The sequence below is a fragment of the Chiloscyllium punctatum genome, chromosome 9 (assembly GCF_047496795.1).
Source record: "Chiloscyllium punctatum isolate Juve2018m chromosome 9, sChiPun1.3, whole genome shotgun sequence".
Lineage (NCBI taxonomy): Eukaryota > Metazoa > Chordata > Chondrichthyes > Orectolobiformes > Hemiscylliidae > Chiloscyllium > Chiloscyllium punctatum.
In genome coordinates, this window is record NC_092747.1 from 6,120,202 (window position 1) to 6,135,601 (window position 15,400).

A 15,400-nucleotide genomic window follows, 5' to 3' on the forward strand; every position below is an offset into this window, starting at 1 on the left:
TGTGTTTGAGTAAAGGTGATTTGATTTGATTTGATTTATTGTTGTCACATGTACCTGAGTACAGTGAAAAGTTTTGTTTTGCATATCGTACAGGCAGATCATAATATTCAAGGACATACAGATCATAAGGTGCTGAGACAGAGCGAGGCGTACAAAGTTATGGCTGCACTGGAGGTGCAGAAAGCAAGATCAACATTAGATTTGAAATTAGAAAGGTCCATCCATCAGTCTAATAATGGCAGGGCAAAAGCTGTTTCTGAACCTGTTGATACGTGTGTTCAGGTTTCTGTATCTTTTGCCTGATGGAAGAGATTGGAAGAGAGCATTACCGGAGTGGGAAGGGTCTTTGATGATGTTGGCTGCCTTTCTGCAGCGGTGAGAAGTGTAGATGGAGTCCATGGATGGAGGGTTGGCTTGTGTGATGGTCAGTGCCTGTTACCAGCAGTTGCCATGAAGAGTTTCAGATAGTTTATTAGCAAGCGGAAGCCGTCTGTTTCTCAGCTGGCTACAGAAGTGACTTTCTGCACTCGGGCTTTTATCACTCGGCTCCCTAACTTTTTGAGAAGTCGCTCTCTGATTTCCCTGATCCTCATCCCATAAATGATAGGGTTGGCCATTGGAGGCAATATGAGGTACATGACAGAGAGCAGCACACGGATGCCCATGGAAACCTGACCCACCCGGTAAGTCAAGAAGGAGAATAAGGCAGTGAAGTAGCAGAACGAGATCACCAACAAGTGAGTGCAGCAAGTGTGAAATAACTTTCGACGGGACTTTGCTGAGGTGATTTTTAGGACAGTGGAGACTATCCTGCAGTAGGACAGGAGGACACACACACTGTCAAAGCCAATGATTGTGAAGGCAAATACCAAACCCAAGGTGCTGTTCAAGCCCGTGTCAGCACAGGCCAAATTCACAAGTGCCATGTGCTCACAGTAACAATGGGGGATGAGGTTAGTCCTGCAGAATGGGAGTGGGGAGGCCAGTATAACCAGAGTGGTCACTGTGAGGCCACTGCGAACGAGGGCAAACACAGCCAGTTTGAGTAGAGCCGAACCCGTCATGATGGCGGTGTACCGCAGGGGGTTACAAATTGCCACGTAGCGGTCGACGGCCATTGCCAAGAGCAGAGTCGATTCTGCTGAGGACCAAAAGTGAACGAGGAACATCTGGGCCAGGCAGCCAGCCAAGGAGACAGCTTTCAGGTCAAACAGAAAACTGAGCAGCATCTTGGGGACCACGATGGAGCTAACAATGATATCAACAACCGAGAGGCAGCAAATGAGGAGGTACATGGGTTGATGCATGCTGGGATCCAGGGCAATGACCAACACAATGGCGGAGTTTGCTATCAGCGTGGTCAAGTAGACCAAGAGGAGCGGAGCACAGAGGAGACCTTCAGACCCTTCAAATCCTGGAAACCCGAGCAGGATGAATTCAATGTAAAGGGAGCCATTGTATCTTGTGTCCTCCATGAGTCGTGCACATGAACAATCTGGAATACACAGAGACAGAGACCAAGTAAATGTGAGACAATGCAAATTAAATGGCGGACTATCGAAGCCAGCAAAGCTGTGAGAATTATTGTCCCTTCACAAACTGAATCCCAACTTATTGAAACACACGTGATTCTTAGGGATCCTAACAGGGTTGATAATGGAGAGGCTGTTTCCCCTTGTGGACCAGGACGCATCAAAGATCCAAACAATGTCCAAAAGAGGTCAAAGATGTGCAGGCTAGGTGGATCAGCTATGGTAAAGCAGGATTATGGGGATAGGGTAGGGAGCTGGTTCTGGGGGATGGTCCTCAAGGGTCAGTGCAGACTTGATGGGCCAAATGATTTTTTTCCACAGTGTGGAAATTCTACAATTCTATGATCATCTGAATGTAAGGGATCGCTCATTTAAAACAGAGGTGAGGATGAATTTCTTCTCTCAGAGGGGAGTGAATCTGTGGAATTATTTACCACACAGAGGGCTGTTCATTAAATATATTCAAGCCTGAGACTGACAGGTTTGTAATCAGTAAAGAAATCAAGGGTTACAGGGAGTAGAGTAGAGGATTATCAGCTCAACCACAATCTCATTGAATGGTGGAGTAGACCCGATGGGCTGAATGGCCTACTTCTGCTCCCACTTCTTACGACCAGATGTGGACTGGCAAACCGAAGGAACTAATAAATGAAGAAAAGCACAATTACTTGCCTTTGGATCGCCCTTTGACATAGTGAATGTTCCTAGGCAGTTGACAGGATTGATTATGAGGCAGTAAAGTGTGAAATGGTAAAGGAAGCAGGGAAGCTCAGAGCATCCTTGTAGGAACAAAGGGAGTGAGTGCTAAAACAGTCCTGACACACAACCTGCTCTAATGCCTGTGATAAGTGTCAGGCCCCAGGAGGAGAAGCAGGGCAGTAAAAGATAACAGGATTAGTGGTGCTGGAAGAGCACAGCAGTTCAGGCAGCATCCAACGAGCAGCGAAATCAACGTTTCGGGCAAAAGCCCTTCATCAGGAATGTTTTTACCTTTTTTACCTTTTTACCAGTAAAAGATAACAGTCAGCTGCAAAGTGTCGCATTGAAGTGGTGAACTGTATTCCAAGTTCATTAGAGATGGGTCATGATGATAACGTTATAGAGTCATAGAGGTCTATTACACAGAGAATGGCCCTTTAGTCCATCACATCTCCACTGGTCAAAAAAACCCACAACTATTCTAATCCCATTTTCCAGCACTTGATCCAAACCTTGCAGACCTTGGCATTTCCTTCAATATTCTGGGGGCTTTCTGATTCTACCACCCTCGCAGGCAGTGAGTTCCCGATTCCTACCACCTCTGGGTGAAAAAGCTTCTTTCTCCCATCCCTTCTAAACCTCCAGCCCCTTACCTTTAATCTACGGTCCCTGGTCGATGATCCCTCCAGCAAGGTTTCTTCCTATCTATCCTATCAATGCCCTACATAATTATATCCATCTCAATCATGTCCCATCTCTCAGTCTTCTCTGCTCCAAGGAAAACAACCCCAGTCAGTCCAATCTCTCTTCATAACTGAAACTCTCCAGTCCAGGCAACATCCTAGTAATTCTCCTCTGCACCTTCTCCAGTGCAATCACATCCCTCCTACAATGTGGATACAGAACTGCATACAAAGTACTCTAGCTGTAACTTACCAACATTTCATACAGTCCCAGCACAACCTTCTGCTCTTACACCCTTTATTAGCTTGACTAATAAAGGCAACTATCCCAAATAGCATCTTAACCACTGTCCTGATATTTTAAGGAACTGAAGGATATGCATATCAAGATCTCTCTGACCGTCAGTGTTCCAGGGTCCAACTGTTCATCATGTAGTTCCTTGACTTGTCTGTTTTGCCCACGTGTGTAACCTCACATTTATCTGAATTGAATTCCACTTGCCACTGATCAGTCCATCTGACCTAGCCTATCTGTATCATTAGAAAAAAGGAATAGAATTGCACATTCAGCCCCTTGATCCTGCTCTTTCCTGCCCTTTGCCCATAACTCTCAATTACCCAACTGATCAAGAATCTGTCTCAGCTTTAAATATCCACAAGGACTCTGCCCCCACAGCTCTCTGTGACAAGGAGTTCCAAAGACTCACAAGAGAAGAAATTCCTCCCCATCTCAGTCTGAAATTGGTGCCCCTTTATTCTGAGACTGTGCCCTCTGGTCCTAGACTCTCCCATGAGGGGAAACACCCTCTCAGCATTGACCCACTCAAGCCCCTTAAGAATCCTGGATGTTTCAATGAGATCCCCTCTCATTCTTCTAAACTCCAGGCAATAGAGTCCCAACCTGTTTAGCCTTTGCTCATAAGACAATCCCTCCTATACTAGGGATCATCCTAGTGAACCTTCTCTGATGAAATTATACCTTTCCTTAACTAAGGGACCAAAACTGCTCACAGTGCTCCAGATGTAGTGTCTCCAGCGCCTTGTACAGATACAGTAAGCTTTCCCTATTCTTATACTCCGATCCCCTTGAAATAAGGGCCAACATTCCATTGGCCTTCCTGATTCCCTGCTGCCTCTGTGTACTAGCTTTCTGAGTTTCATGCACAAATCCCCCCAAGTCCCTTTACACTGCAACCCTCTGTGGTTTCTCTCCAGTTAGGTAATTCTTTGTTCTTTTGCTCTCCCTTTCAAAATGAAAAACTTTTGGTTTTCATACATATACTCCATTTGCCAACATATTGCCTACTTATTTGACCTCTTAACCTCTTCGTCCTCCCCATTATTTGGCACCCCACAGTTTTTGTATCATGCGCAAACTTACTGATCACCCTTCTTACATTCAAGTCTAAATCATTTACATAAACCACAAACACAAGGACCCTGACACTGTCCCCTGTTGGACCCCACCAGACACAGACTTCCAGTCAGAACAAACACTCCTCAACCAACCGTCTCAATTCCTTTACGTTCATTCTCCCATGTGGAACCCTATCAAAAGGCCTTGTTAAATGCCCTCATTTATACCCCTGGTCACCTCTTCAAAAAATTGAATGAAGTTAATGAGGCATTTAACAAAACTGGGCTGACTATTCCTGATCTAGCCCTGCCTAGTGAGAGTGGAATATTTAATGCCAACATCTGTGGATGGTGGAGGGAGCACAGACGGTCACTACCTGTCGAGTGCATCCAGAGATGTTGGGGATTGCTGGTCCGAATGGAAGCTGAGAGGAGCAAATGATGATCTGGAATCAGCAGCTACCCAGTCGGGCTTCCATGTCAGGAATTATCGAGTTTCTCTCTGCTGTATGGAGGAATAGAGTCAAAAGGTGTGGTGCTGGAAAACCCCAGAAGGTCAGGCAGCATCCGAGCTGCAGGAAAGTCGACGTTTCAGGCATAAGCCCTTTATCAGGAATGTGGGGAGGGCCCAAGGGGGTTGAGAGATAACTGGGGGGGTGGGGGGAAGGGGGGGGGCAGGAATTTGATAGGTGGATGAAGACGAGGGGGTGGTGGTGGTAGGTCAGAGTGGAGGGTGGAACGGTCCCTGTCAATCTTCCTTCCCACCTATCCACTTCACCCTCCACTCCAACCTACCACCATCACCACCACCTTCATCCACCTATCGGCATTCCTGGCCCCAACCCCTTTCATTTATTTCTCGGCCCCTTTGGGGCACCCCAACATTCCTGATGAAGGACTTATGCCTAAAATGTCAACTCTCCTGCTCCTCAGATGCTGCCTGACCTGCTGTGCTTTTCCAGCTCCACACTTTTCAACTCTGACTCTCCAGCATCTGCAGTCCTCACTTTCTCCTGCATGGACGAATAGCAAATTATAAACAAATGAGGCAAAAATTGATAATAACATGATATTATTGCATGTAAATAGACCTCTGAATGCTCACTAGCAAAACTCTGGACTCACCTGGGAAGGAAAATTGAGACCTTTTCTCTAACGTTTTTTTCTGATCTCACCACATTTTCCCAACTGACTCGCTATCGTTGTTCAGGGCCTGGGGAAATTCAGTCCATTATTTTTCGCATTTGTCAGTAGTTCTTGGGAGCTGGAATAGTTTAGTACCTAGCTCATAGGAAAATAACAACAGGAATAGGCCATTCAGCCCCTCAAGCCTGTTCCGTGGGCTGTCAGTGGCATCTGTGCCTCCGTGAACCTGCTTTTGGCCGATATCCCTTAACACTTTCACTTAACAAAAAATGTTAAGATTTTTAAATCTATCTCAGATTTAAAATTAACAACTGATCCAACATCCACTTCTATTTGTGGAAGCGAGTTCGAAATCTCTACCACCTTTTGTGTGTCGAAGTGCTGCCTAACATCTCTCCTGAATGTTTTGTTCAGTTTTCATTCATTGACAGAACATGGGGCATCTCTGGCTAGGTCAGTATTTATTGCCCATTCCATAATTGCCCAGAGGGTGGTTGAGTGTCAATCAGATTGCTGTGGGTGGCACGGTGGCACAGTGGTTAGCACTGCTGCCTCACAGCGCCTGAGATCCGGGTTCAATTCCCGCCTCAGTCAACTGACTGTGTGGAATTTGCACACTCTCCCCATGTCTGCGTGAGTTTCCTCTGGGTGCTCTGGTTTCCTCCCAAAGATGTGCAGGTCAGGTGAATTGACCATGCTAAATTGTCCCAACGTGTTACGTAAGGGGTAAATGTAGGGGTATGGGTGGGTTGCGGGTCGGTGTGGACTTGTTGGGCCGAAGGGCCTGTTTCCACACTGTAATGTAATGAGTCACATGTAGGCCAGACCGGGTGAGGATGGCAGTTTCCATCCCTGAAGGGCATCAGTGACCCAGATGTTTTTTTTTTCCTGATGATCGACTATGGTCATCATTAGACATTTAATTCCAGATTATTTTTAAATTCAAATTCCACTATCTGCCATTGTGGGATTCAAACCCATGACCCCAGTAAATTAGATTAATTGTCTGGCCTGAATTCTCAGACTATGCCTCTAGGTCTAGCCCTCTTTGAGGTGGATGGCTCTGTGTTGAAGTCCCTCTCTGGAATACATTAGCTGTGATATGTGTGGGCAAGGAAGTGGGCATTAGCTCTGGCTCCTAATCTGGATAAAGAGGGAGGGTTAGTGGTAGCAATGATATCTAGCTGTAAACCACGCTTCACCCCACCCCCCCTAACCAAATCCATGTGGGAGATTTAAACCAGCATTTAACAGTGTAAGATGAGAGAAAACACAAAAAGCAAAGGCAATTACTATGCGCAACAAAACATTTCAAGAAGGCAGCTCAACACCAATTTCCCAAAGGCAACTAGGGATGGGCAGTAAATGTTCAGCAATGCTCTTATCCCAAGAATAAATTCAGTTATTCGTGCTTTACTCTTCCTCTCACCCTTACAGCATCTCCCTCTATTTCTTTCTCTCTCATCAGTGCATCACATTTCCTCTGGCCTATGTGTGACTCCAGACCCCAGCAATGTAATATATTGACACTGTTCACCGCAACCATCACCTGTGGCTGCGAGATCCACATTCTCCCCATTCACAGGGTAAAGAATTGTTTTCCTGCAAAAGGAATTGCAAGAGAGAGAGAGAGAAGAGATAGACAGACGACAGATGGATCCACACTGGATCATTTCTACACCCAGTTGATTGGAACTTTGACCTCTCTATAAATTACTTCACAATTTTGGAGCAACGCTACAGATTTGACTCTGAAACACTTCACTGCGCATTTGATCTGGTTAAAATATACAAGGGATATTAGTGCAATTGGGTTAAAAACAAACGCTAGAAAGTCCCTACCACTTGGGACAAAGTCAAGGATTGCCATCAATAAACCGACTTCCTCTTTCCAGACATTTGTTGGACTCTAAACAGCTCTGAGAAGTAGCACTGTTAGTTATTCAGTCATCTCAAACTTTGGCAAAAATATCCTGGAATGGGCAACACGTGTCACCTTACAAAAGGTTAGCCTCTGTCGGAGGAATAAGTATATTGAACCACTATTAGGCAATGAGAGAAAGACAGAAAGACAGAGAGAAAGACAGAGAGAGCTCAGACAACTAACAGACCATTTGGTTACCTGTAACACTTCCAACCGACACACAATATCTTTCAAAAGGAATTGTGTCTGAGAGTTCATTAAGTTTCAGGTCCATACTCTTGTTTCACTTCAGCTTGTTGACCAGGCTCTTTATATTTTAGGTGGTGTATTACCCTGGGAACCATATCCCAGTAGGTCACTTGTACTGAAGGGATCTGAATTCCCAGAATTATAAAATTATTTAAAGCGTTCATGCACGCTTAAATGCTGTTCAAAAAGTAGTGAAGGCATACTTGAGAGGGATGTTATAATCTGAATTTATTAACTAAATCACAGAATTAGTACAGTTTCAGAAGGAGGCCATTTGGCCCGTTGTTCCTGAACTTGTTCTATTACCCAGCACCAGTCTTCTGCCTTTTCCCCAAATCCCTGCACAATATTTCTATCCTAATAGTCTCCCAATGCCCTCCTCAATGAGTTAGAGTTTGTTACACACACCCCCAACCCTATCCCACATGACACAGATCTGTAACAAATTTGATTAGATTAGATTAGTTACAGTGTGAAAACAGGCCCTTCGGCCCAACAAGTCCACACCAACCCGCCAAAGTGTAACCCACTCAAACCCATTCCCCTACATTTACCCCTTCACCTAACACTACGGGCAATTTAGCATGGCCAATTCACCTGACCTGCACATTTTTGGACTGTGGGAAGAATCCGGAGCACCCGGAGGAAACACACGCAGACACGGGGAGAATGTGCAAACTCCACACAGTCACCTGAGGCGGGAATTGAACCTGGGTCTTTGGTGCTGTGAGGCAACAGTGCTAACCATTGATGGGAAGCCACATGGTAAAGAATATAGACATATAGTTGCAAATAAGTAACCTATGTCACTGATGATACTATTTCCCCTCCCTCCCCTCCAGCCACTCGTCATCCTGACTTGGAAATATATCTCAGTTCCTTCATTATCACTGGGTCAAAATCTGGAATTCCTTCCCTAATGGCATTGTGGTCAACCCACAGCATGTGTATAAAGAAGGTAGCTCACCATCACCTTCTCAGGGGGCAACTAGGGACGGACAATAAATGTTGGGCCCAGCCAGCGATGCCCACATCCCGTGAATGAATAAATAAATGAATATAACACATACTGTGATAGATGATGAAGAGACTCTAAAGAGAGAAGCAGGAACTCAGACCTCCTGCTAAGACTGAGTGCATATTGTTATTAAAATGGGAATAAACAGTTCCTTTGCAGCAATCCCTCATTAGTAATGTAAAACAATCAACTTCCATGGCAACAGGCAATGGATGGCAGAGATTGGAGGGAACTCTTTCAAAGACTACCCCATCGTTAGCAGTGTTGTCAGCTGTTGACAATGGATAGCATCCCGGTCGGTCTTCTGCTTGTTTATTGGCTTGATCCCAGATGTTGGAAATATTTGCACTTTAGGCTTGGAAAGATTAGAGTTTTGTGTCTTCAATGCAATTTGCCTTGCTGCCTAAACTACGCTAAGCTAGTGTCATGTTATACCTGTCTCTCCAGTAACTGCATTTCTACCTCTGTCACCGTGGCTTTTTTAACATCTGCCTCTTAGGTGAAGACATAAACTTACAAGCCACTCAGCCCAAATGGTTCATGCTGGTGTTCATCCTCCACACAAAACTTTTCCCATCCCCTTATTTCATTATATAACCTCCTACTTCTTTCCCTCACATATGTTTATTTAGTTTCTCCTGAATTGCATCTCTGCTATTGATGTTGAAATTGTACAAGACACTGGAATATGGTGGTCGAAGAGTGTGGTGCTGGAAAAGTCGATGATTTGGATACAAATCCTTCATCAGAAAAGGGCTTATGCCCAAAACATCAATTCTCCTGCTCCTTGGATGCTGCCTGACCTGCTATGCTTTTCCAGCACCACATTCTTTGACTCTGATCTCCAGCATCTGCAGTCTTCACTTTCTCCTATTGGAGTATTGCATACAGTTGAGAACGCCTCATTTTAGGAAAGATGTGAGTGGCTTGGAGAAAGTGCAGAATGGTCCTGGGAATGAGAAACTTCAGTAATGAGGAGAGAGTGAAGAATCTGGAATCTGACTGAAATCATGACTAGGATGGATAGAGTAGATAGAGAGAAATTGTTTGTACCGGCAAAACAGAGAAAATAATACTAGAGGGCATAGTTTTAAAGTGAAGTGCAAAAGAAGCAAGGTTGATGTGAGAAAAGACTTTTCTTGGATTATTTGGATGGAAATGGCGTGTAGGGAAATAAGGAAAAGGCAGGAGATTGGCACTAGATATCCAAGCCCGACTAGATGGTAGAGGTCATGCAGGCATGATGGACCAAATGGTCTCTCTCTGTTCCATGATAATTCTGCGATTTGCTTCAGGTACTCCTGCCTTAGTAGGTGCCACCTTCTCATCAGTTCTGGGGAAGGGTCACTCAACCCGAAACTTTAACTCTGATTTCTCTCCACAGATGCTGCCAGACCAGCGGAGCTTTTCCAAAAACCTCTGTTTTTGTTTCTGATTTACAGCATACGTAGTTCTTTTGATTTTTACCACCTCCTCATCACTCTGGCTAAATGGCCAACTGAAAACATCTCCAGAAGGCAGGCTACAAAAAAACATTGAGCTCTGCTTACAGGAAGGCAGTAGTTATTGGGCATCCCTACTTGGCTGAGGACAATTAAATATTTGCTCAAAATCAGAGGGATATTCTTCCTTCCCTGAAGGACATTATTGAGTCCATTAGACTGATAGCAACAAGCTTTTCCTAGTCATAAACCACCAGATTCTTGGAAAAAAAGCATAGATTTCTGGAGAAATTCCTCAGGTCTAACATCATCAGTGGAAACTTAAAACTCACACAACGCTAGGTTATAGTCCAACAGGTTTATTTGGAAGCACTAGCTTTCGGAGCTCTGCTCCTTCAACCACCTGACGAAAGAGCAGCACTCCAAAAGCTAATGCTTCCAAATAAACCTGTTGGAGTATATAACCTGGTGTTGTATGATTTTTAACTTTATACACCTCAGTCCAACACCAGCACCTCCAAGACATCTGTGGAGAGAGAGAATCAGCGTCAATGTAAGCCTGAGGATTAGGAACAATTTAGAAACATGGACTGGACGACAATGAAACTGATGGTAGAGAATACAATTATTTTGTCTATTTTCATAGAGGTTGATGCAGAATATCTCCAGAATTACCAGGGAACCCAGGGACCTGTGAAAATGAGGAGCTGAATTAAATTAGTATCAGAAAAGAGGTAGTACTGATAAAATTAGTTGGATCTTTGGGTCTTTTTTCAGGATGGCAGCTGGAGACTAGTGGAATCTACAGGGGTCAGTGTTGAGACCACAACTGTTCACATTATACATTAATCATCTGGACAAAGGATCTGAGGGTATTGTTGCTAAGTTTGCAGATGACATAAAGGCAGGCGGAGGGACAGGTAGTGTTGAGGAAGCAGGGAGGCTGCAGAAGGATTTGGACAGGCTGAGAGAGTGGGTAAAGAAGTGGCAGCTGGAATAAAATGTTGGAAAATGTGATGTAATGCACTTTGGTAGGAAAAATTGAGACATAGACTATTTTTTAAATGGGTAAAGGCTTTGGAAATCTCTAGCACAAAGGTATTTGGGAATCCTAGTGCAGGATTCTCTTAATGTTAACATGCAGGTTCAGTAGGAAGGCAAAAGCAATGTTAGCGTTCATTTCAAGAGGGCTAGAATAAAAGAACAGAGATGTGTTGCTGAGGCTGTACAAGGTTCTGGTCAGACTGCATTCGGAATATTGTGAGCAGTTTTGAGTCCCATACCTAAGGAAGGCTGTGTTGGCCTTGGAGGGGGTCCAGAGGAGGTTTACAAGAATGTAACAAAATCAGACATTTCTGGAAACACTCAGCAAGTCTGGCAGCATCGGTGCAGAGAAAGCAGAGCTGATGTTTTGGTTCTAGGGACCCTTCTTTAGAATTCTTGGACCTGAAACATTGTGTTTCTCTCCACAGATGCTGCCAGACCTGCTGAGATTTTGAACAACTGAATGACTTTTTTAATTGTCACGTGTATTTTACAGTGAAAAATGGAGTAAAATAAAATGAAAAACTTTAAAATGTCGCCATAATCTGGTGCCATTTTGAATTAAGAATTTTTTTTCAATGGAGTGTATGAGGTTGAGACGTGACCTGATAGAAGTTTATAAAATAATGAGAGGTATAGAGGTAGTTGCCTTTTTCCCAAGATGGGGAGTTTCACGACGAGGGGACACATTTTTAAGGTGAGGAGAAAGATTTTATAAAGACATAAGAGGTAAACATTTTACACGGAGGGTGGTTTGTGTGTGGAATGAACTTCCTGAGGAAGTGGCAGTGTGAGTACAATTACAACACTTAAAAGACATTTGGTTAAGTACATGAATAGGAAAGGTTCGGAGGGATATGGGCCAGGAGCAGGCAGGTGGGACTAGTTTAGTTTGGGATTATGTTTGACAAGAACTAGTGAACCAAGGGATCTGGTTCTGTGCTGTTTGACTCTGTGACTAATCAGAGAAAAAAGTAGCTTAAAGAGAGCCCATTTGTGCCGACTCATCATCAACAATGCCTATACTGCCATTCCTCCTCCACTGTCTCACTACTGTGTACGCTGGATCCAACCAACAAAGAAGTCGCCGATCCTCAGCCGCTTGGCCTACCTCACTGCCATTGCCTCCGCCAATGTAGCAGCCATTGGTTTCAATGCCAAGTCCCATCCTCGCCCTGGAAACATAAGTCAAGGCTCATTCAAGTTCATCCTGAGCTCATTCAAGCTCTCGCTGAGCACACTCACCGCTGCTAATGCTGTCTGAACTCTTCATAAGGGGGCAAGAGGTAAATGAAAGAAAAAAAAAGAAAAGAGAAACGAAAGTAAAGAAATGAAAAGCCAAGCAGACCAGCCCTGCTGCTATCTTGGATACATATCAGCAACTTTTGACTTTGTTTCCAGCATCTGAAGTTCTTTGGTTATTTTTGTTCACAAGAATGATCCTGGGGATGAAGGGATTGTCATGTAAGGAGTCTTAGATGAGTCTGAAGGACTCTAGGTCAGCGACCTGATTGACGTTTATAAAATAATGAGAGGTATAGATCGAGTTAATGGTAATTGTCCTTTCCCGAGGATGGAGGATTTCAACACTAGAGGGCACATTTCTAAGTTGAGAGGAGAGAGATTTAAAAAGACATAAGAGGCAAATCTTTCACACAAAGGGCTGTTCGTGTGTGTGGAATGAACCTCCAGCAGAAATGGTGGATGGGGTTACAATTACAACATTCAAAAGACATTTGGATAAGTACATGAATACGAAAGGTTTGTAGGGATATAGGCCAGGAGCAATGGATGAGGGATAGGTAGCGATGGAAAGGGATAGGTATATATCGCAAGGCAAGAGTTATAGCTGGGGGCAAGGCAATTACAGTACGATTAGACAAGATTTAGGATGCAAAGGATGGGGAAGGAAACTGCAGGGGATGGGCACAATTGAAATGTGGAGCTTGTTCAAGGAATAACTACTGCGGGTCCTTGATAAGATTAGATCTTTTTAGATTACATTACATTACAGTGTGGAAGCAGGCCCTTCGGCCCAACAAGTCCACACCGACCCGCCGAAGTGCAGCCCACCCATACCCCTACCCCTACATTTACCCCTTACCTAACACTACAGGCAATTTAGCATGGCCAATTCACCTGACCTGCACATCTTTGGACTGTGGGAGGAAACCGGAGCACCCGGAGGAAACCCACGCAGACACGGGGAGAACGGGCAAACTCCACACAGTCAGTCACCTGAGGCGGGAATAAGCATGTGCCTGTCAGACATGGAGTAAGTGGTCGAGTGAGGGAACCGTGGTTTACTAAAGAAGTTGAATCCCTTGTCAAGAGGAAGAAGGAGGCTTATGTAAAGATGAGATGTGAATGCTCTGTTAGGGCACTTGAGAGTTACAAGTTAGCCAGAAAGGACACAAAGAGAGAGCTAAGAAGAGCCAGGAGAGGACATGAGAAGTCGTTGGTAGATAGGATCAAGGAAAACTCTAAAGCTTTCAATAGGAATATCAGGAATAAAAGAATGACTAACGTGACATTAGGGCCAGAGTTGAGAATATGTTGCTGAAAAAGCACAGCAGGTCAGGCAGCAGGAAATTGGACGTTTTGGGCCGGAGCCCTTCATCAGGAATTTCCTACTCCTTGGATGCTTCCTGACCTGCTGTGCTTTTCCAACAACACACTCTCAACTCTGATAACTCCAGCATCTGCAGACCTCACAGTCTCCCTGAGATTAGGGCCAGTCAAGGACAGTGGTGGGAAGCTGTTCATGGAGTCCAAAGAGATAGGAAAGGCACTAAATGAATATTTTTCATCAATATTCACACAGGAAAAAGACAATGTTGTCAAGGAGAATACTGAGATACAGGCTATTGGACGAGACAGAATTGAGGCTCACAAGGAGGAGGTGTTAGCAATTCTGGAGAGTGTGAAAATAGATAAGTCCTCTGAGCCAAATGGGATTTTTCCGAGGATTCTCTGGGAAGCTAGGGAGAAGATTGCAGAGCTTTTGGCTTTGATCATTCTTTCATCATTGTCTACAGGAATAGTGCCATAAAACTGGAGGATAACAAATGTTGTTCAAGAAGGGGAGTAGAGACAACCCTGGTAATTATAGACCAGTGAGCCTTACTTTGGTTGTGGGTAAAGTGTTGGAAAGGATTATAAGAAATAGGATTTATAATCATCTGGAAAAGAATCATTTGATTAGGGATAGTCAATAAAGTTTTGTGAAGGGTAGGTAGTGCCCCACAAACCTTATTGAGTTCTTTGAGAAGATGACCAAACAGGTGGATGAGGGTAAAGTGGTTGTTGTTGTGTATATGGATTTCAGTAAAATGTTTGAAAAGGTTCCCCATGGTAGGCTGCTGTAGAAAATACAGTGACATGGGATTAAGGGTGATTTAGCGGTTTGGATCAGAAATTAGCGAGCTAAAAGAAGGCAGAAGGTGGTGGTTAATGGGAAATGTTCATCCTGGAGTTCAATTACTGGTGGTATACTGCAAGGATCTATTGGGGCCATTGCTGTTTGTCATTTTTATAAATGATCTGGATGAGGGCGTAGAAGGATGGGTTAGTAAATTTGAGGATGACAATAAAGGCAGTGGAATTAAGGATATTGTGGAAGGATGTTGCAGGTTACAGAGGGACATAGATAAATCGCAGAGTTTAATACGAAAACGTTTGAGGTGATTCACTTTGGAAGGAGTAACAGGAATACAGAATACTGCGCTAATGGTAAGATTCTTGGTAGTGTGGATGAGCAGAGAGATCCTGGTGTCCATGGACATAGATCCCTAATAGTTGCACCAAGGTTGATAGGGTTGTTAAGAAGGCGCATGGTGTGTTAGCTTTTATTGGGAGAAGGATTGAGTTTCAGAGCCATGAGGTCATGCTGCAGCTGTACAAAACTCTGGTGGTGCTGCACTAGAAGTATTATGTACAGTTCTGTTTGCTACATTATAGGAAGGATGTGGAAGCTTTGGAAAGGGTGCAGAGGAGATTTACCAGGATGTTGCCTGGTATGGAGGGAAGGTATTATGAGGAAAGGCTGAGGGTCTTGAGGCTGTTTTTGTTAGAGAGAAGAAGGTTAAGAGGTGACTTAATAGAGGCATACAAGATGATCACAGGGGTAGATAGGGTGGACAGTGAGAGCCTTTTTCCAAGTATGGTGATGGATAGCACGAGGGGGCATAGCTTTAAATTGAGGGGTGATAGATAGAGAACAGATGTCAGAGTTAGACTCTTTATTCAGAGAGTAGTAGGGGCATGGAATGTCCTTCCTGCAACAGTGGAAGACTCACGATCAAGAC

General features: G+C 44.2%; 1 protein-coding gene across 1 annotated transcript; it reads right to left on the reverse strand.

The window, feature by feature from the left end:
* Positions 1 to 497: 497 nt before the first annotated feature.
* On the reverse strand, positions 498 to 1,475 carry LOC140481048 (olfactory receptor 52D1-like). Its single transcript, XM_072576642.1, has one exon. It carries the CDS (start codon positions 1,473 to 1,475, stop codon positions 498 to 500), a length of 978 nt encoding a protein of 325 aa, XP_072432743.1.
* Between the last annotated feature and the right edge of the window lie 13,925 nt (positions 1,476 to 15,400).

What these genes read in the sequence shown, in the direction of transcription:
- LOC140481048 (XM_072576642.1), bottom strand. Translation starts at nt 1,475, where the DNA reads ATGGAGGACACAAGATACAATGGCTCCCTTTACATTGAATTCATCCTG.